The 19887-nt window shown below is 42.2% G+C and overlaps 2 protein-coding genes across 2 annotated transcripts; both read right to left on the bottom strand.

Moving 5' to 3' along the window:
- Positions 1 to 1754: 1754 nt before the first annotated feature.
- On the bottom strand, positions 1755 to 15571 carry LOC146643925 (synaptotagmin-like protein 1). The gene is made up of 15 exons (XM_085396766.1): positions 15198 to 15571; positions 10895 to 11021; positions 10457 to 10608; positions 10262 to 10367; positions 10128 to 10182; positions 10018 to 10054; positions 9896 to 9936; positions 7077 to 7193; positions 6773 to 6939; positions 6586 to 6688; positions 6307 to 6468; positions 5844 to 5922; positions 5644 to 5743; positions 4689 to 4894; positions 1755 to 3332 (listed from the first exon to the last, which is right to left on the bottom strand). The coding sequence occupies exons 2-15, from the start codon at positions 11017 to 11019 to the stop codon at positions 3190 to 3192; spliced, it is 1593 nt and encodes a 530-aa protein (XP_085252892.1). The 5' UTR covers positions 11020 to 11021; positions 15198 to 15571; the 3' UTR covers positions 1755 to 3189.
- Positions 15572 to 17730: 2159 nt separating this feature from the next.
- On the bottom strand, positions 17731 to 19602 carry cd164l2 (CD164 sialomucin-like 2). Its single transcript, XM_085396390.1, has 6 exons — positions 19384 to 19602; positions 18899 to 18985; positions 18600 to 18692; positions 18466 to 18507; positions 18128 to 18287; positions 17731 to 17928 (listed from the first exon to the last, which is right to left on the bottom strand). The coding sequence occupies exons 1-6, from the start codon at positions 19460 to 19462 to the stop codon at positions 17913 to 17915; spliced, it is 477 nt and encodes a 158-aa protein (XP_085252516.1). The 5' UTR covers positions 19463 to 19602; the 3' UTR covers positions 17731 to 17912.
- Between the last annotated feature and the right edge of the window lie 285 nt (positions 19603 to 19887).

The following is a 19887-nucleotide window of genomic DNA, read 5'->3' as shown; positions in this document are numbered from 1 at the left end:
GCTCCAAGCTGGTCAAGAAGGCTCACCAGCGCCTCTTCTTCTTGAGGACTCTGAGGAAGAACCACCTGTCCTCAGACATCCTGGTGAACTTCTATCGTTGCACCATCGAGAGCATCCTGACCAACTGTAAAACAGTCTGGTACGGGAACTGCTCTGCCTCGGACCAGAAGGCGTTGCAGAGGGTCGTGAAAACTGCCCAGCGCATCGCCGGAGCACCACTTCCTGCCATAAAAGACATCTACAGGAAGCGGTGTCTGAAAAGGGCTGGGAAAATCATCAAAGACCCCAGTCACCCATCACATGGACTCTTCACCCTCCTGCCCTCTGGGAGGCGCCACAGGAGCCTCCGGACTAAGACCACCAGGTACCGGAACAGCTTCTTCCCCACAGCTGTCAGACTCCTGAACTCTGCCTCCTGACATCTGACCCACGTTAAACTCATGGACTGAACATACACACACCCACAATGGACAACTGTACCCTCAAACACAATAATAACATGGACTGAACCACCACTCACAACCACTAGCACTTTATATAGCCTCTGTAGAAACTATCTACACCCTCACTTATCTTAACTGCACTACTGTATAGCTCTGTGTAAATAATCATTCTGTACATTCGATAATTTTTAATCCTACAACTGTTTACAACTTGCATAGTTCCCATTTCTGTATAGCTGTATATCCCAGATTCTGTAAAGTTATTTATTTCATATTCTGTATAGTTTTTCATATTTATATCCTGTTCATATCCTGTACATAGCTTGTACTCACTACAGCCTGTACATACTTATAGTTATAGAATATTCACAACATACTTCATACCGTGTACATTATAACATACCATAATAGACCCATTTCTGTAATATACTCACATATCTATATTATTAATAATATATATTGTAATATATCTATATCACTAAAGCACTTCTGGATGGATGCAAACTGCATTTCGTTGCCCTGTACCTGTGCATGTGCAATGACAATAAAGTTGAATTCTATTCTATTCTATTCTAATGTATTATAGCCCAATATTATTTATTTTAAAAATGACTTTCTCATATAAAATGTACTTGTTTTTCCAGATTGTAGCATGCTTGCAAGGCATTTTCCAATATACAGTGCCCCATTCCTGATGAGTTTTTGGGGTTTTTTTGCTCCCATTTAAGTTTATGAGACAAAGCAGCAAGGCAGCTAGAAATGATTGTTTGATGGTCATTGGATCAGTCGTTAATCTGCTCTTGGAGTTACTTGGGAGGGCCGGCCACTCCTGACAAGATTCAACATTGTTTTCTGTTTGTTGATAATGGCTGGAGTCCCAAAGCACTAGAAATGGCTTTGTTGCCCTTTCCAGTCTGACAGATGTCAGCGACTTTGTTTCCCAGCAGTTTCTTTAGAGGCATGATGTGTTACTTTTTGAAAACTTTTAATCCACTTCACTTTGTCGCATAGGTTCTATTACCATGTCATTTTTTGATTCAACAGGTCTGTGATGTGGTTAAAGTGAATTCATGATTTAACAAGGAGAACTTTTTCCCTTGAATAGATTAAATCATTTAAAAACTGCATTTTTTTAATTTACTCAAGTTATCTTTGTCTAATATTAAAATTTGTTCTGAAACATGCAAGTGTAAAGCATGTATATCTGATGATTTAAAGGGCAATTTTGAGGGTCTAATGCAAATAGATACACAACAGATTTGTAAGGAGAGTACGTCCACCATCAGCCCCCCACAAAATAAAAGTGCACAGTCACTTTAATTTAGTTTTTCAAGGATGATTCAACACCGTGGACCTGCTAGAGTCAGAAGTAATTTTCAACTGATGTCTCTCGGCTAGATATCATATTAGACATGAAAAATGAGTCAAGGAGAAAACAAGGACAACCTGTAATTTCTCATGACAAAAAGCTTACAGGAGTAGAAGATTAATACATTATTTTAAGCAGACAGTGTTGTGAAGCAGATATCAAAACAGACCGCAGTTCTCAGAAAGAAACCTCAATGGTGAATATCTGCAGGGCACACAAAATTAGAATTACATAACTATCCAAGGCAATAATAAAAAGTAATAAAATAGTAAACCTAATTATATAAAGACAGAATGACCGACATTTAAAAATTCACCACAAGAGCTTAGTGTTTCAGGGGAAACTATGAAACCAATAACATTTAATTCTTACAGTGTCTTGCAGACGTTTTTTCAACAATTAATATTGCCTTCAAACAGCCTCTTTATACCAATAATACTGGACTTCCAGTATCTGGTGTCAACAAGAAAGGTGCAACTTAAGGAAAACCTGCGATGAGATGCAGAAATCACAAACGTTAAGACACAACACACAGACACTTACTGTTATTCCAGCTTGAAAAAGTATTGTAAATATTGCCATCTGCTGGACACAAGTTATGAATCATGATTCATGTAGTAAATTCTTACTTGGTGAGAAATATAAAGAAGAATAGCTGATGTGAAAAATAAAATTTATTTTTAGGGAAACACGGAAACAGGCCCTTTTCTTCTCACTTCTTTGCCTGTGATGTGACCGTCACTGCGCCCCCTGTCATTTGCTCAGTGTGTCGAGAATTTGTATACAGTCTGACCACAAGGTGGTAGTCAGCTATTCAGTCAAAAGAGATTAGCTGAGTGAATTCAGCTGCAAGGACTTTCCAAATTACTTACAATAGAGATACCTAAAAAAGATACAATTATCTGAATGAGGAGAATTTCTCACAGTGAAAGTCATCAGGCCTGCCTTTCTTAAATTGTCTGAAAGGGCTGAGACTGCGTTTGAAATAAAAGGAAAGACCTCCCACCCCCTTCTTACTTCATGTAATATCACAGAGAAGTCACTAAGCCAGGGCACTAATGACTCAACACTTAGATTTGTACTTCATAAACTACACTGAATAACAAAAAAGTGCCTCTTTGCCAGATTAGAGCCAGACTGAACCGATCCAATCCACTCCGTTAAGGCAAAATATTATACCACTGCTTACACCTCCCTGTGTGTTTCTGTGCCATGTACAGTATATAGTATGGACATATGAAAAACACCTGTGTGTTTAAGTGTGCATCACTGTGACAGAGAGGTAAATGTGAAGATGTGAAGATGGCTTCCCTTCAGTCCGACCATAATAGCAACGTGCATACGAATGATTCCGCTTGAGTGCAGGATACGTCTGAGTCACTCAGACCGCCGGGTGAGGTTAGTTCTGATCGGTAGCGTTGCGTCAATCCAGTGGTTTGGATTCTCAATCATGGACATCCACACAGTGACTTCCTCTTCTGTGGAATCCATCCAGCTGACGACCTCGCCGTAACTCTGACCTGGCATTACAGAAAACCCACATGTGTGGTCATTATTTATGTTGTGGACTTTACCGCAGCTGTTTTTCTCAAAGAGATGTAAACACTCCCTGCATGTCCATGCACATACACTCCATTTGAAGAAGGAAAAAGGTTTAACCAACAGACTAAAATTCTGCATACAGCCATTGAGAAATCGTGACTACAACCTCCAAGCTAAAATTGACAGCAACAAACAGCCTCAGCAGGCAACAGCTCTGCCTGTGAAGAACACAACTTTGCTCAAAATCTGTCTGTAACAAAACAAATCCTTCAAAGCTGTTACTTCCCACCACTTCTCTGACATCATCTTCCTCGCAGTGAGACATAATGGAGCTGATGCTCTGCCTGCAATTTGATCTTGAGTGCTTCCCACTCCATATAAAGCACAGTAACACAATCTACGAGCAAAAAAACCCAAAAAAACCACCATCAGTATTAAGGATAAGTACTTGAGGGAAACTAAACTGTTTTCTGTATGTCACTAGACACACCTGCTAAATCTATCTTGCAGTCTATGTGGTAGATTTCAAAAGCAACCAAGCAGACGAGGACAGACAGAGACGCTGCATTACTAGCGACGTGACTTCGCTCCGATGACACGACCATATGAAATGCCTGACATGCCAGCAGGCATTAGTTCAGTATGAAGCATTTCACTCTAAGGTTGTCTCAACTATCAGCACTATAGAAAAAAATTAGACAGGTTTTCAAGACACAATCGACAAAGCCTACTATTGAAATATGAGACAAGTGCAACAATTGCATTAATGTTCCAGCCCTGAACACAGGAAGTGCTTTCCTCCTGCAAACCTGTGAAGTATCACAGCACCCACGAGACACCATTTGAAAAGCTTAGCACAAAGACAAGGAGATCCTGTCAGAGCCTCCAGTCAACTACAGAGACAAACAACAGACAGGGAGACAAGAGGAAACAATGCAGTCCCTAATCACTTGGGGCTCTTAGATAGTATTGCAGGTAAGGATGTATCATGCGGCGATATCTTACCACTTTTCACTGTTTTTCACTAGTTATAAAAAAAAAAAAAATAGCCAGCACAACACGCTGACAAACTATTTACAAAAACTGTTAGAATCACCTTCGTTTATAGTCACTCTCTAGTCAGATTTATGTGTAACAGTAACCACAATCTATTCAAAAAACACAAATTATATAAATATGTGACCTTATTACGATGCTGCATTACTTCTTTGTACTTCTCAGAGGTCAAGTTTTCTTTCTATATCACCTCTTCCTCTGTAACCCTAAATAGTTAGGGTCTTTTTTGATGTGATTTTCAGTTAAACTATTAAAATGTGCAATATAGATGATCTAACCAGTTCCACAGCTCAGACGGACGCCCCCGAGGACATGAGTCTTTAACCCTTCGCGTTGCCACACCGTCAGCTCAGCACAAGCCTCCCTCAAGTCGCTGGTATGGAAGCCGTCGTAGACCATGGTGTGGTTGTAGGTAGGACTGATGGAGTGCTTCACCACCCGGGTCTTCTGACCACTTTGACGACTTGCATCTGGGAGTATGTAGCTTGTGGGGTGTGGAGCAAGTAAATTAGTGGGATTATTTAAAGACTCAAATTACAGGCATATGGAAATAATTCAATATTCATGAAATGCTATCACAAAGTTTTGCCCATTAGGAAGAAAAAAATAAAAAAATCCAAAAAACATACATGATTTCAATTTGGCCAACCTCCCTTTCAAGGCTATCTCCTTATGCACCACTTCCACTGTGACTGCTAGTTTCCAAACTGCTCCACGGGAGTCCCATTCTGACCACCTGACCATGTGAATCTGCTATTTTTCCTTAGGTTACTTTACCATAACGTGCTTTTGATAGAAACCACCTTGTTACCATGCTTGTCTGAACATTTTTGGCCATGCCAACAAATCCTTGCTCACCACCAGCCTCATTTGCAACTTGCACATCTATCCAGTTCTCCAAAATGAAAGTTTGCCACTTAGTTTTGGAGGATATGCAGTGTATAATCACAAGTTCAGAGTGCATCTATGAAAAGTAGAGTGAAAAAATATATAGTTTTTAGGAAATGTTTTGTAGTCATGTTGGAAGCACTGCAGAGGTGCACAACGACATGACCCTGAAGGGGAGATTGACCACATTTGAATCATGTATTGCGAAAATCCCCATGAAAATACGGGGAACTCTGTAATTACTGATAAGAATGCAACATGACATGTAATGTGCTGCTTATACGTAATGACAGAGTAGATAACTGATGACAAAATATCAGGAAATGTGGTGCAGAGCTGACGCACCTTCTAACAAAGGAGTCTACAGCACCTCCTTTGTTGGACAGGAGACCCTGAGCCTCCCGAAGCCAGATGTGAACCTCTCCGGTCAGAGGCAAACCGCCACCTTAACACACACACACACACACACAGAATGCATGAGATTCGGGTGATTGTGGTACACAGATATAACGTGCATCCGTGTTGTATTAAGGTATTTTCCTCACCTTCATATCCTTCTGGGATGTATTTAATAGAGAACATGATGTTCCCACGACTTCTAATGGAGTCTGGGCTCAGATAAACCTGTGACAGAGCGTACATAAAATAAAAAAAAGATGAAGTCAGAGGAAATGACAGTATGAAAAAGAAGGAAAAAAGGAAGCAGGAGAAGTGTGGAAGCAGGGAAAGATTAAAGTTACATAAAACCTAGTTGAAATTCACAGCATGTCTTCCTCTCCCTTCAGCTCTCCCAGACACAAGAGACACCTCCCCACATTCTGTCTCCAACAAAGCTGCTGTAACTGCTGCTACAAAGACACTCAGATACTAAACAAATGTAGATGCAGGCACCACAGTGGGCTGGTAAATATTTATCTGGCACCATTCAAACACAAACACACACACTAATTTATGCAACTACAAGAGTGTGTGTTTGCATGCCACTCGTTGATGCCAGGTCCTTCCTACCCGTGGCTGCAAGTCCTGCCACAGAGGCTGTGTGCAGGTCCAATCCCAGAGCGCCAGAGTCACCTCCACCTCCCCGAGAAATACGTTCCTCCCCAGGGGCTCGGCATGCCACACAGAGAGGTTCAGGGTCCGACTCCGCAGCTCCCCGATCCGCACCTTATACTGAAAGAACATACATCATGAGTGTGTTTTTGTTATTTAGGTAACTTTAGTTAAATGCTGGTGGGGGATTTCTGTGATTGACACTTTATGTAACATGTAAATGACAGAGAGTCTCACTCTGAGTGTCTGATCATAAACTGGGTTTAGGGTCTTCTTCTTCACTGAAGTCTTCTTCTTACTGTGATTTGACTTGTCCGGCAGGAGGTAGGTTTTAACATATCTGTGAAAAACACACATCCATTGCTAGACTGGCTCCATATGGGCCCGGATCACATCACATGCATGCAAACATGCAGTCACTTACGGGTCAGACCGGTTCTTGCGTGCTGCAGCAATGTCCTCACAACGATACACTTTGACCTGCAGCTCCTCCCTCTGGCTGTTGTAAGCCAATGAGTACTGGATACGGCCCCTCACCTCAACCACTCCGAAATCCCCCGAGCTGAACAGACTCATCATGCTACCGCTGAGCTATAACACATACGCAAAGGAAAGATCAGCTCCTACGTCATTGTCCTGAGCTGAGTCATCTTGCGTCGCCAAATAGGCAATTAATCAAATGTGTGTGCGTGCATGCAAGTATGCTGTGCGTGTGTATGTGCATGTACCACGTAGCCCGAATGAAGACTGTTGGTGGAGCTGCTAGTTCTCAGAGAAGAAGGATCCGTCTCTGTCAGGCTGCTCAGCGAGTCAGTGTCCCCATTATAGTTGTCAATCAAGTCTTCCTAAACACACACACACACTCACAGTTCTTATGCAGCGTTATAATTAGACACAAAACATCTGTCATAAACTTTTAGTATACTTTGAAGGAGTTTTTAATGGGTAAAAGTGGCATCCCAACCACCCACACACACACGAACATGCACACACACTCAATACACCATAATAATGCCTCATTTACAAAAGTACCCAGAGCCATAATTTACCACTCAGTAGAAGCCCCTCTGGCTGCAATAACAGATTTCAGTCTTCTTGGATAACTCTGTACTGGCTTCACACATCTAGATTATTTCTGATATTATTTTTTAGAAGATTCCTTCAAACTCATCAGACCGGATCGAGAAAGCATCCATCAACCCGTTTGCTGCCTTCTCCGTGCAGATCTCATTTTACCTTGGACAATCCAGACTGCCAGAAAACACTCCTGAGTAATACTGATTCACTGATATGCTGAAAGGTGATGTGTTTATCCCCATGTCAGGTTGCTTCTTTAGTGTCCTCTGTCTTTGATTGTATTCAGCCTTCCCTCAGCTTTGTCCAGCTGACAAATAACCCAAAGAGTTTTCCATCTTCAGATTTTATCCTTTACTCCGTGCTCCATGGATAGTAGCTAAATTCTGGTCTCATCAGAGAATCTTTTTCCTCCTGCTCTCGAAGACTTGAAGTTTCTGCTTGTATAAGCCAGGTAAGTTCAGAACATCCACTCTGTTACTCTACAGGTAATCAGAGGGGGAGTGGGGCTGTTTTAAGTCTCATCTATAGTATTTGTATAGCGCTTCACTTAGTCCCTATGGACCCCAAAGAACTTTACACTACATTCAGTCATCCACCCATTCACACACTGGTGATGGTAACATTGTAGCCACAGCTGCCCTGGGGCGCACTGACAGAGGCAAGGACACTGGCGCCACCGGGCCCTCTGACCACCACCAGTAGGCAACCAGTAGGCAACGGGTGAACTGTCTTGCCCAAGGACACAACGACCGAGACAGTCGGAGCCGGGGCTCGAACCGGCAACCTTCCGGTTACAAGACAAACTGCCAACTCTTGAGCCACGATTGCCCACATGATGGGCAACCCATCATTCGGACTATCCTCCACACATCATCAATCTCAACCGTGGTCTGAGTAACCCTCGTCACTCAGGCTACTCACATATGGACTCTATACTCAGACCAAGTCTTTTGCACTACTAAGCAAGCACTTCTCCTGTTTTGCATATATCTTGATTGATAATGTCTCCTCATTTCTTGTTTGTTGCTAGAAAAAATGGAAATAGGTGCAGGAACTAAATGAAACATACAAACATGTTTGGAAAAAAGTATAGAAGGGAAAAACAGTGTTAATACAATACTAATAACGTTGAAGTCAGCATTTCGTACGATCACCTTTATTCTAGCGCAGTCTGAACTCTCTCAGACAAGCTTCTTTTGTCTTATCAAGTAATCTTGTGGAATAGTTCTCTAGGCTTCCTAAAGGACGTCCAGGGCTCTTCTTTGGATCTTGGCTGCCTTTTGTTCTGTTCTCCGTCAAGATGATCTCACAATACTTCAATAACGTTGAAGTCCCTGTCTGGGGAGGCCACTCCATGACTGATAGCTTCCCATTGTTTGTTTTTCTATCCATGTATGCTTTTACTGCATTAGCAGCATGTTTGAGGTCATTATTATGCTGAAAAATGAAACTGTTACCAATCAGTTGCTTTAAAGAAGGTATTAAATGGTGGATCCAAATCTGATGGTACTTTTATTTGCTCATAATTCAATGATTCAAATCTCCAACACCACTGGCTGCCATACAGTCCCAACTAAGACAAATGCTCCACTGTTTTTTTACAGATTTAAATGACAAATTTCCACTGATTTTCAGTTCAGCACTTGAGCTTTTTCTCCCCGTTTCCCTTCCTTAAGAATGGCTACTTGACAGCCACCTCTCTACTGAGACCATTTGTGATGAGGCTTCAGTAAACAGATCAACTGAAGGGCCAGTTTGTTTAGTTATTTATTGCTAAATAGTCTGTAAGTATTCATGTAGATTAATCACTTGTTCATCCATTGAATTAGGTGCAGTTATTTATCCAAAAACTAACCAAGAAAACAATCCTCTGAAAATGGTCAGACTGATAAAAAATGACTGAAAAAGCACCCAAAGAAAAACTTTGAAAGACCTTCAGAAAGCCTTGAGAACTGGTGCTCAAAACAACTAAAAAAAAAAAACTACAAGAAAGTCCGACTTCTTGGAAGCAAAATATAAAGAAATGAAAGGTGGTTCAAGACTTTTGCAGAGTACTGCAGTTTTGCTAAATTTGCTGATAAAACTGATTCTCTATATGCTGCACGAGTCTAGCTGAGTCCCTCTTTTCCTTTGCTTGCAACTGTAACACAGCCTCCTGAGAACCATTGCAATGAGTCTGAAATTTTAACAAATGAGACATTTTGATTTATCGAGTAAAAACTGATTGTAAGTGATGACTGATTTGATCAATATATAATTAAATACACAACAAAAACTGCGCAACTTTCTGGAGCCACTGTATGAAAATGATCGTTGAAGTACTGCATTGGCTGTTTTTTTGGATTTATACACTGAAAAAATGACAAATATTGACTCAGTGTCTTTGAATAGGAGGTACAATAAAGACCAATTCAACAGTGTTTGCCAGAACCATTAGTCATGGTAATCTGTGGGTGTGTGGTATAATCACCTCAGGTTCCTCCGATTGGCCGTTACTTCTGGTTTCACATTCTGTGAGCACAACATTGAGTTAATAACATTACTGAGGGATGGCTAGAGAGGCACAGACACAGCGGGGGAGGAATTTCATACCTTTGGATGATGAGGAGCTGTTACTGTGCTGGAGACCCTGTAAATTATTCGTATTTACATGGTTATTAGGACAAGAATGGAAAAAGGGGAAGAAGAATGCACGCACAAACCTGTGACACGGGTCCGTTTACTGTGGATGTGGGTACCGGTTTCAAACTCTGAGTCCTGAAAACAAATATTGGGAGATGTAGCAGCAGATAAATGTTACAATCAGTCCGTTTGTCTCACAGTCATCCCCACAAACCCTTCAGTTTCTTCCTGGTTGCTGTCCTTCACACGTCCTTCAGTCTCGAGTAAAGTGTTGTTGTTGTCCTCTCGCTCCATGTTGAAAAGTCCATTCAGGGACACATCTGTCAGCAATCACAGACAGTAATCACAGACAGACAGAAAACAGTCCTGCTGATCGCTGACAGTTGTACTACATGAACTGAAAACTGACCTCTGCTCTTTGTCTTCCTGTGGCGGATGGTGGCGTGGACCAGGTCGCAGCCCGAAGTCCAGTTGAGATGGCGTTTGCTACACTCCTCGCTGAACCACGCCCCTGACAGGAAGCGCAGACGGGTTGAGTTCGTCTCTCTCCGCTCGAGGGTTCTGCATCATCAACAGAGAGACACTCTTTGTAACACCTGATATTCAAAGCAGCTTAATTAAAAGTTATGGCAAAAAAAATTGATAAAAACATGTGACGAAGTATAAGGAAATAATTATAATTGATCACCAACTGTGTCTTACTTGACCTGAACACTAAAGGGAGATTTTGCACCAACACCAAAGAAAGTAATATATGCCTGAGGACCAATCCCACCCATACGGTTACAAACATCCGAAGAGATTAGCACACATATCAGTCAGACTTGAATAAATAGTCACCTCTGACCTTACACGTCCTTCATCACGGCGACGTAACTCCAAGTCACGCTGTACAACCTGCAGGATGGAGGTCTGCTCCTCCTCCGTCAGGTGGCTCAAGTCAAGTGAGGAGTCTCCCTGCTTTCCTTCCATCCCTAAGACAAAAGTGTGTTTGACTATCATTACACAACACAAATAGTGCAGTACAGTACAGTCAACAGTACAGTCTTACTGCTTTCATTAGACATTGAGATTAGAACATAACATGAATGTGCAATATATCAGGTTCATTATAATACATTTAAAATCCACTGTTCTACAAAAACTTTTGTTTCTTTTTCTTCATTTCAGTGCATTGAAAAAAGAAAATTCGGCAAACTAGCCTTCCAGATTTTTTTCCCTCTTAACAGTAATGAAGGTTTGTCTGGTTAAAGTCATTTGAAAAAGAAAGTTCACATTCCTATAAAACACTAAGTACATCTTGCTGTTCCCATTGGAATTAAGAAGGTAATCAGCAGCCAGGTCCTGCTAATCAAATGCACTTCATTTATGATTATCAGTAAGTGTGAGTGCCTCTTTAAAAGCACAAGTTTGGGAAGTTTGCTGCTCTTTACTTCTATGCTAACACAATGCCACGTTCTTCACTGGAGTGGATGTCCCATCAAATGAAGTTCAAGGTCAGGCCATGTAATGCTCAGAGAAACTGCAGAAAACCCAAGAGCTACAGCCACAGTTAGCATGTTAAATGTTAAATTCATGACGGTGTTAAACAGGACATATCTTCTTATCTCTAAGAAGAATGTGGCAGCACAGATTAGGTTTGCAAAGTTCTAAATAAACCACAAGACCTCTGAAACAATGTCCCTTAAAGAGACAACGCCAAAGTGTTTAGCCACGATGCACAGCACTACTGTCACGCCCTAGCAAACTTTGCGTGTGTGTCCTGTTTTCCTTTCCTTCTGACTTCAGCTGCCACCCATTTCTTCTGAGGAGCTGGTGCACAGCTGGCTCCACTCAGCAATTAACCACCCACCTGCATAAAAGCTGGTGACGGCCCACTTAGTCACTCAGAGTGAGTGCTGTGGTTAGGGTTGCCAACCGTCCCTTAAAATACACGGAATCGTCCCGTATTTCGAAACAAAAGTACACGTCCCGTATTGAGCTAATAAGGGACGCACTTTGTCCCGTAATACAGTGAGAATCAAAAGTAGTCTATAAATGTTTATGGAATTAACACTTTGTTTGAAAACATAATTCCCAGCCCCTCTCCTGCTTTGTGACCAATGAGCTGACAGCACACTTATGACAATTCGAGTATGACAATTCAGATTACCGCTCATCTCATTGGTCGAGGAAAGGTCGCTTGCGGAGAAAATACCGGAAGACAACAGATGACCACAACAAGAAGCATGGCCAACAGGGAAACAAACGCCGACACTGCGGTGCAAGTCTCGGACGACAGTACACCTAAAGCTGGGCAGACACTGTGCGATTTTTTTCAGTCGCGTTATTCAGCTCCTGCTCAAACTGCACGATTGACTCGCAGGGGTTAGAAGTTCGTATGTCACGATGTACTCTCACACTATACCGCCCGATGCTCTGATGCGACCTGAGTGCTCACACTGTGCCTCCATAACATGAAGGTTATAACAGAAAATCTGTCGCTCTCCCTCTCTGTCTTTCACTCACACAGACACGCACACCACTACCATCAACTTTGCTAAATTGCTAATGAAAAACATTGATCAGGCAGCTGTGATTGAGCAGCAGTGTCGATCCAACTATTTTCACGGTTGTTGTGGTCGTGATAATTTTGTGATGCCACATCGAAAAGGCTCGGATGAGCTTTCCAAAGTTCTACAAGTTGTGCCTCCATCGCTTGTGTCCAGATCACACGCTGCACAGCTGTGCTGCTCCGTCTTTTTCACCAACGTTTACGTTTGCGCGTGAGCAGTGTGAGCGGCTGTGGTGACACCCTCACGAGCGATTGATGATCGGGAGCTGGTCGTGAGGTGTTAATCACTTCTCGTTACCCCACGTATACTACACGACGCACGATGAAGGCCAAAATCGGTCCGATCACTCAAAAATCGTCTCAAAATGGGCCAAAAATCGCACAGTGTGAGCCCAGCACTAGAGCAGCAATGTTTGTTCCCCTCAGAGAAAGGGAAGAATGGGAAAAGGAAAACACCTGGCTGGAAAACGTTAATATGGGCATGTGCAGTGAATATCAGCGCTATGTGGCCAGAAGTGTGATAATATAATTTATTTTGTGTAATAAACAACTGCAAGGATAGATGATTACAACAAATTGATGACTAATACATAAAAGTAATACATAGATGAATAATGATGATGAGTTATGATGCGTAATCATGGGAACAAGCGGGTTTACAAACAGGAGCAGCTGATTAGCATTAGAAAAGCTGAAATAATACCTCAACTGAAGCCAATTGTACTAAATGCACTAAATGTGCACTGTTACAAGAACTTCAAGTCAAATGGTTAAAAAAATAATTTCACACACAAAAAAAGAGCTAGAAAATTCACCACACTGGGAAGGGTGAAGACAACTGGGTCGCCCGGCCCTGGCCACGAGGTGTCCCTTATTTATTTTTCAGGGAGTTGGCAACCCTAACTGTGGTGAGCTTAGGTGTGGGGTTTGAGGTACCAGTGAGTAGCTGTTTCCCCCCCAGCTGCAAATTACTGGTTATAGGTGTACTGTTACAGAGCATTTAGTGGTGTGTTTGAGCTACCAGTGAGTAGCTGCTGACAGCAGCGGTGTTTTTCTTTGGTTTGTTAATGATTTCCTTTCTTTTCAGTGTGTTTTAGTTTGTTGACATATTTGTTTGATTGTTATAGTGTAGCCATCTCTTTAAGTCCTTTTTAATAAAGGTTTTTTGTCTTTTCTTTTTCCTCCTGGACTTACTATTGTTACTCCTCATCCCCTTGGCCCTTTTGGGGGACATGACAACCAAACACCTCATACTAGCTGTCAGCAGGTGGTGAAGTGGGGGGATGTTTTGGGCGTGGTTCTCAGCCACAGGACCTGGGCACCTCACAGTCATTGAGCTGACCATGAGCCCCTTTGTATAACCAAAATATTCATGTCAAATATAGCAAATCTACAGCAGAACAACTGAAAAGGAAATGAATCGAGGTGATGCAATGGCCCAGTCAAAGTCTAGACCTTAACCTGATTGAAATGTTGTGGCGACATAGCTGTGCATCAAAGAGAGCCTGCAAACCACAATAAGTTGAAGCAATGCTGATGATGTTGTGTAAGAAGAGTGGACCGAATTCATCCACATATGTTGACCCTTTGTGGGGGAATAAGTCACACAGAAATAATCACCTCAAGTTAATACTGCTAAAGGTATTTCTACAAGTGGTTTAATCATAGGGTGTACTTTTTGTTTTTAAAGGACTGAGCCGAGTCCTGTAAACTTTTTTTTTCCCCACATGTAAAATTTGGTTAATGATGACATTACTTTGCTCAGAGAGGTCTGAAGGTTACAAACTGCACAAATTGTCATTTACATGAAACATAGTAGAGAAATGCTTAAGAGGAAACCTATAATAAAGCTGTTTCTTTTTTTCTTTAAATCACCTGAAGCGAGCTCCCTGGTATCTTTCAGGATGCAGTACTCTTTGAAGCTTTGATACATGCTGTTCCAGGTGAGCCTTTCCTGTCTTCAATGACTTTCACTCCCTCCTACTCTTAAGTACTCTACTGTAGACAGCCTAAAAAACTACATTCAAAAAGATTAATAACAACCTACTACTGAATTCACTTTCAGCTAATGTGAGGCCGAGATGGATGATCTAACCTTCTGCACCACCATGTAATAACTGTTAATGAGTTTTCATGTCCCCAAAGGCTAGTTACTTTTGAGAAGTTAACGCATGCGCGTCAGGAACGTGTTCGCCTGTCAACGGGTAGGTTAGAAAACGCCACGCACAAAGTGCTCCAGTTTTCACAAAACACGCCGAGTAATATTAATAACAACGTTGTTGTTCTTATCAATAGTTCCTCCATAAAGCACTCCTTTGGTGTTTTTTTATTGTTATATAGGTTTAAACCTCTAAAAGTGACTGAACACTTGTTTTTAAGACTGTTAATGGGTTTAATTATTTAGGCTTATTTATTTACGCGAAGTGCCCTTTAGGGGGAAAAGAAATAGGTCAGTGCACTTCTTCTCATTACGGATCTACCGCGAGAGAGGAAACACCTGTCGCAACTTTTCCCTTTAAAGATTAAAGATTAAACTCTCTCCTCTCCCTTCTGTTAGAAACACAGAAAGAAACACACGAAAGAAAAACCGGGTTACCTTATTTGACAGCTTCCACTGGTTCCATCGGGGGGAAAAGTTCTCAGGAAAAGTTTTCCTCAGTGCGATGTGTATGTCTGTGTACGTCGACGCTTGTGTGCTGAGTAAACGGAGTGAACACGCCCTCCAGAATTAGTCCGCACAGGAGCTGCTCTCAGCTGTGAAGGTGTGTGTGTGTGTGTGTGTGTGTGTGTGTGTGCGCGCTGATACTGTGTATTTGTCTGACTGTGTGATATGACTCACGCGGATGTTTTACCAAACTGCAGGGTGGAGGTGGGATGTATCTTGTAGCTGTCCACACCTGCTAAGCACACACACTCTTGCCTACCTGGCCTTACTGTGCACAAACAAGCACGCAGATATCGAGCCTTCTGCCTGTTTTGAAGAGGAACACAGACCCATACGTGTAACCAGCCTCGGTTTAAATTTGGTAAGGTGTTGGACTTCCCTTTCCCTCAGTGGAACTGCATTGTGTGAGTGTGTGCAAGGCAGAGGGGGGAGGGTAGGAGAGGATGAAAGAAAGAAAAAGGCCCAGTTCTGTCCTTTGTCACCAAACTTGGATGACAGCCACAGTCTCCTCAGATGGGGAAAGCTTTTTTGTGTGGACTTATTCAAGCCTGTATAGGTCCTGGCTCAGACAGAGACCAAAGCATCCAACCAGCCCTCGCTCTGCTCCCCTAAAGAGTCCCATCAGTGCTCTGTTAGTGCCAAATACTGGGGTCCATACTGACACCCAGATATGGTACATGGACAGGTCATTTTTATTAACAGGTCCTTGGTCTTAAGCAGATCATAGTTCAGTTCTTCTGCCGAGTTCTATTTTATTTATATAGTGCTAAATCACACCTCGGACGCCTCAAGCTGCTTCATATTTAAGGTGAAAACCCAAACAATCACATGACCCTTGTGAGAACATGGTAACAGTGGGAAGGCAAGAAATCCCTTTTAACAGGAAGAAACCTCCAGGGGAACCAGGCTCAGGGAGGGGCAGACATCTGCAGTGACCAGTTGGGGGTTATGAGGGGAGGAAATGGAGAAAATAATGATTAATAACTAATGATTAAATGCAAAGTGGTGTTAAGGTGAGTGAATAATAGGAAGTCCTCAGCAGCCTAGACCTAACTAGGGGAGGTTTCAGGGTCACCCGATCCAACCCTGATTAAATGCTTTATCAAAAAGGGTCGTTTTAAGCCTGATTTAAAAACTATGGGGGCTGTCTGTGCCCTGAATCCAAACTATGAGCTGGTTCTACAGAAGAGGGGCATGAAGCTGCAGACTCTGCCTCCTGTTCTACCTTTAAGTACTCAGGAACCACGAGTTGTGTTTGCGTATTTAAATGCAAGAAAGCAAAGACATACCAAACATACTGAGAGACACCTCTTCTTATTCCTAGTTTATTCAGGAAATCCAGTGTCATCACAAAAAAATCAAACAGCTCATATTAATGAGTTTAACCAACATTAGTATTATTTAAACAGGATCACGTCTATGTCACCTGTTTTATAACAGCAATCAAATGGTTCAAACTTTATTATAAATCTGAGAAATCAAGTCAGAGTTCTTCTCCATGACTACCACGTTGGGTTTGTCTGAACTACTGACAGTAAGAGCATCAAAATAAAAGTAATGCACCACTAGAGTCATTACTGGAGGTTTTTATAAAGATTGAAATCCTGACTCTGCTATTAGGGCTCAGGTTTTAGGTTATGGTGTGTCTTTCTCAGTGGTTCACAGGTTGTTATCACAGTTGTTATCTCTAACACTTCCTTTCCATCAGTGAGGTGCAGGTGTCTGAGCTGTAGCTTATTTTTCCCCCCACTAAAATAAGACTGGCAGTAGCAGGCCACCATAAAACAGCCGACCCCAAAGCTGGAAGCAGTGATGTCAGTGGCTATACAAGGACCTGCTGAAAATGTTTAAACAATAACTGGTGAATGAAGCAGCCTGCATGATTTTCTTCTCATGGAAATAGAAGAAGCATCACTGCTAGTAAAGCTATGTAATCACTCCTCAAACCATTTAAAATGTAGGATTACTTTTTTTTTTTTCAAAAGGCACCAAAGGAAGGCGTCTCCCTGCATCCGCAGCAGCACAAACACTCACTGCAACTTGACGGAAAGAGGTATAACAGCCTGTGAGTGGACTTTAGGACCTTAGTTACTATATTTATATTATATTAATCAATAATTTCATACATTACAGGTTAACATTTGGTTATTTTTGTTTCAAAAAAACTCTAGAAAGTTATCAAAATGCACATGAACAGAAATGTACTCAAAGACGATGGATAAAATGTTTGTTGTGACCTTGTCTGAACTACAGCCTAAATTTAATAATATAACTGCACCACACTATTTATAACAGTATAAACACCTAAATTACTGTAATTTAAGGTGAATTGTATGATCACAAAGCAGTTGCATAAAATTCTGCAGAAATCAAAGTCTTGCTTGATCGTGCATCTAACACACTGATCGTGAACTGTAAATACTGCAGTGAGCTCATGCACAGACACTTGTTACACAATGCAGTATTTTGGGAATATGTCCTCGTACAAACACACCCATCCCCCAGGGGGTACACACAGGGACCAGACCAAAAAAACGACAGGGGGAAAAAAGGAGAGGGAAAAAAATTCTTGTCGTCATAACCAGATGAGTCACCGTTCTGCTGTCCTTCTCTGCACCGTCTGCTTGTCCGTCATTTATCTTGTCTTCACTGTGGCTGCTCTCTGCATGAAGACAGACAGAAGAGTGTGTATAGACTGATGGAAAGTGTGTGTGATCAGAATCAAAACAAGACAGGCAGAGATGCTGAAGCATCGTGTGTTGTTGACGATTCCTGCCACCAGAGGCTGCTGTTGCACTTAACACGTTTCGCACAAACGCGTGAGATTCTGTGTTCTCCAACACCTCCGCGCATAAACTCACATGGGGTCGTAGCTGCTCTGCTCTTTGGATTTGAGGAAGCGCATGGCGAAGAATCCGCCTGCCTGCAGACACAGCACGAGTATGATGCCGCCTATGAAGCTGGACATGTCGAACTTGGCCTGGGAGAACTCGGGGGAGGAGTTGGTGTTGCTGTCATCACCTTGAGGGAAAGGACACAGAATTCACTGGTTGTTTTATATATATATATATATATATATTTATAAAGTGCTGTCAGGGTTTTTAGCGGGTGGAGATGACTGGATTGCCTTTAGGGAATCTTTTAGTCAGCTGTTATGGGACTAGGAGATGACGTCTGAAGCAGAGTTGATTCAGTTTACCTGAAACGGTTTTACCACCTCCCGCAGCGACAGACTCTACAACTGGGGAATGAATTATGTAACAGGGTTATGAAGATGGCAGAAAAACACTTGATATCATCCCCCCCCCAAAATTATGTTCATTTTTTTAATACCTGTGCACAATTCAGACACTCTGGTCCAGCTGCAGTTCATGCCGTTGTCTGCCGAATCCCCTTCATCGGTCACACACATGCCTGTATCATTGCCTGAGGGAGACAGACCCCGGCATCACTCAATAATTCAGTGATCTTCTACAAACCAGGGGAGCTAGTGTTACAGCAGCATTGGTGATTGAATTACTATCAGAGGTCACGTGTGTGTGTGTGTGTGTGTGTGTGTGTGTGTGTGTGTGTGTGTGTGTGTGTGTGTGTGTGTGTGTGTGTGTGTGTGTGTGTGTGTGCGTGTGTGTCACCATTTGGACAAAGCCTCCAGACACAGCCTGTCAGGTTGAGCATGGAATCGCCGACACACAGGTCACATGACTCGGCTTGAGAACAATCTGTAGGAGGGACAACACTGGCAGTTAATTAGCAGTGTCAATCAAAACCCAGCTGGCTGGCCAGTGCCCATTTATTCTAAAGCAGCTTCATTATTATATGATATCCTGTTAGTTTGGACAGTATCTGAGAATGCAGAAGTTTATGATGATAAGAAAAAGATAATTGCTTCCTGTTAAACTCTCTTATTTGTGCTGCTTCGTGGTGTGTTAGTAATAATAGACAAAAAGCCATCTTACCAGTAAATAAGAAGTGAGACATTAATGAGGAAAGACAACAGATTAAAGCACGAAAATAGACAGCAGATGGCAAGCTTAGGAAGACACACAAGCAGGTTCAGAGCAAAATATACTGAAATGGACACGCTGTAAGAAAATAAAACATACGGATAGACCCATACCTGGCTGTAGATACACAGAATGGATCACTGCTAGAAGCAGCAGAGTGGAGGAGAGAACAGTAAATGCCACCAGCTGCATCCTGACTGCAACAGACACCTGCGAGCAACACCTGGAAACGTTGGCACTTAAAAGGGAGTTGATTTTAAAAACTAAAAAAAGGCTTTGAATTGAAGTCTCCTCAGCTTGTCCTCGAAAGGGTTTCTGGAGGTGATGATAACCAGGACACAATGACAGATAAGAGTGAGGAGATCTGTGTAACATGAGCGCCACTAAACTTGGTTCCCTGGCAACCAACTGGCCCACCTCAAGCCACCTGAAATGCATGCCAGTTGGAACGGACTGACACCTGTTTACCTAAGCAGGCGGTGAATGTATACACACACCTTCATTCACATATATGTCCTCATGAAGCCTATAAATTAAAGAAGGACTAATGGGAATAAACTGAGCTAAATTAGTGTTCATTTTGATGTTACCTGCACTTAAACGCATGACAAGGTTCT

Source organism: Rhamphochromis longiceps, linkage group LG22 (genome assembly GCF_057381845.1).
Source record: "Rhamphochromis longiceps isolate RC_006_pf linkage group LG22, R_longiceps_female_GT1.1, whole genome shotgun sequence".
In the NCBI taxonomy this organism is placed as follows: Eukaryota; Metazoa; Chordata; class Actinopteri; order Cichliformes; family Cichlidae; genus Rhamphochromis; species Rhamphochromis longiceps.
This window is presented reverse-complemented; position numbering and strand designations above follow the sequence as displayed.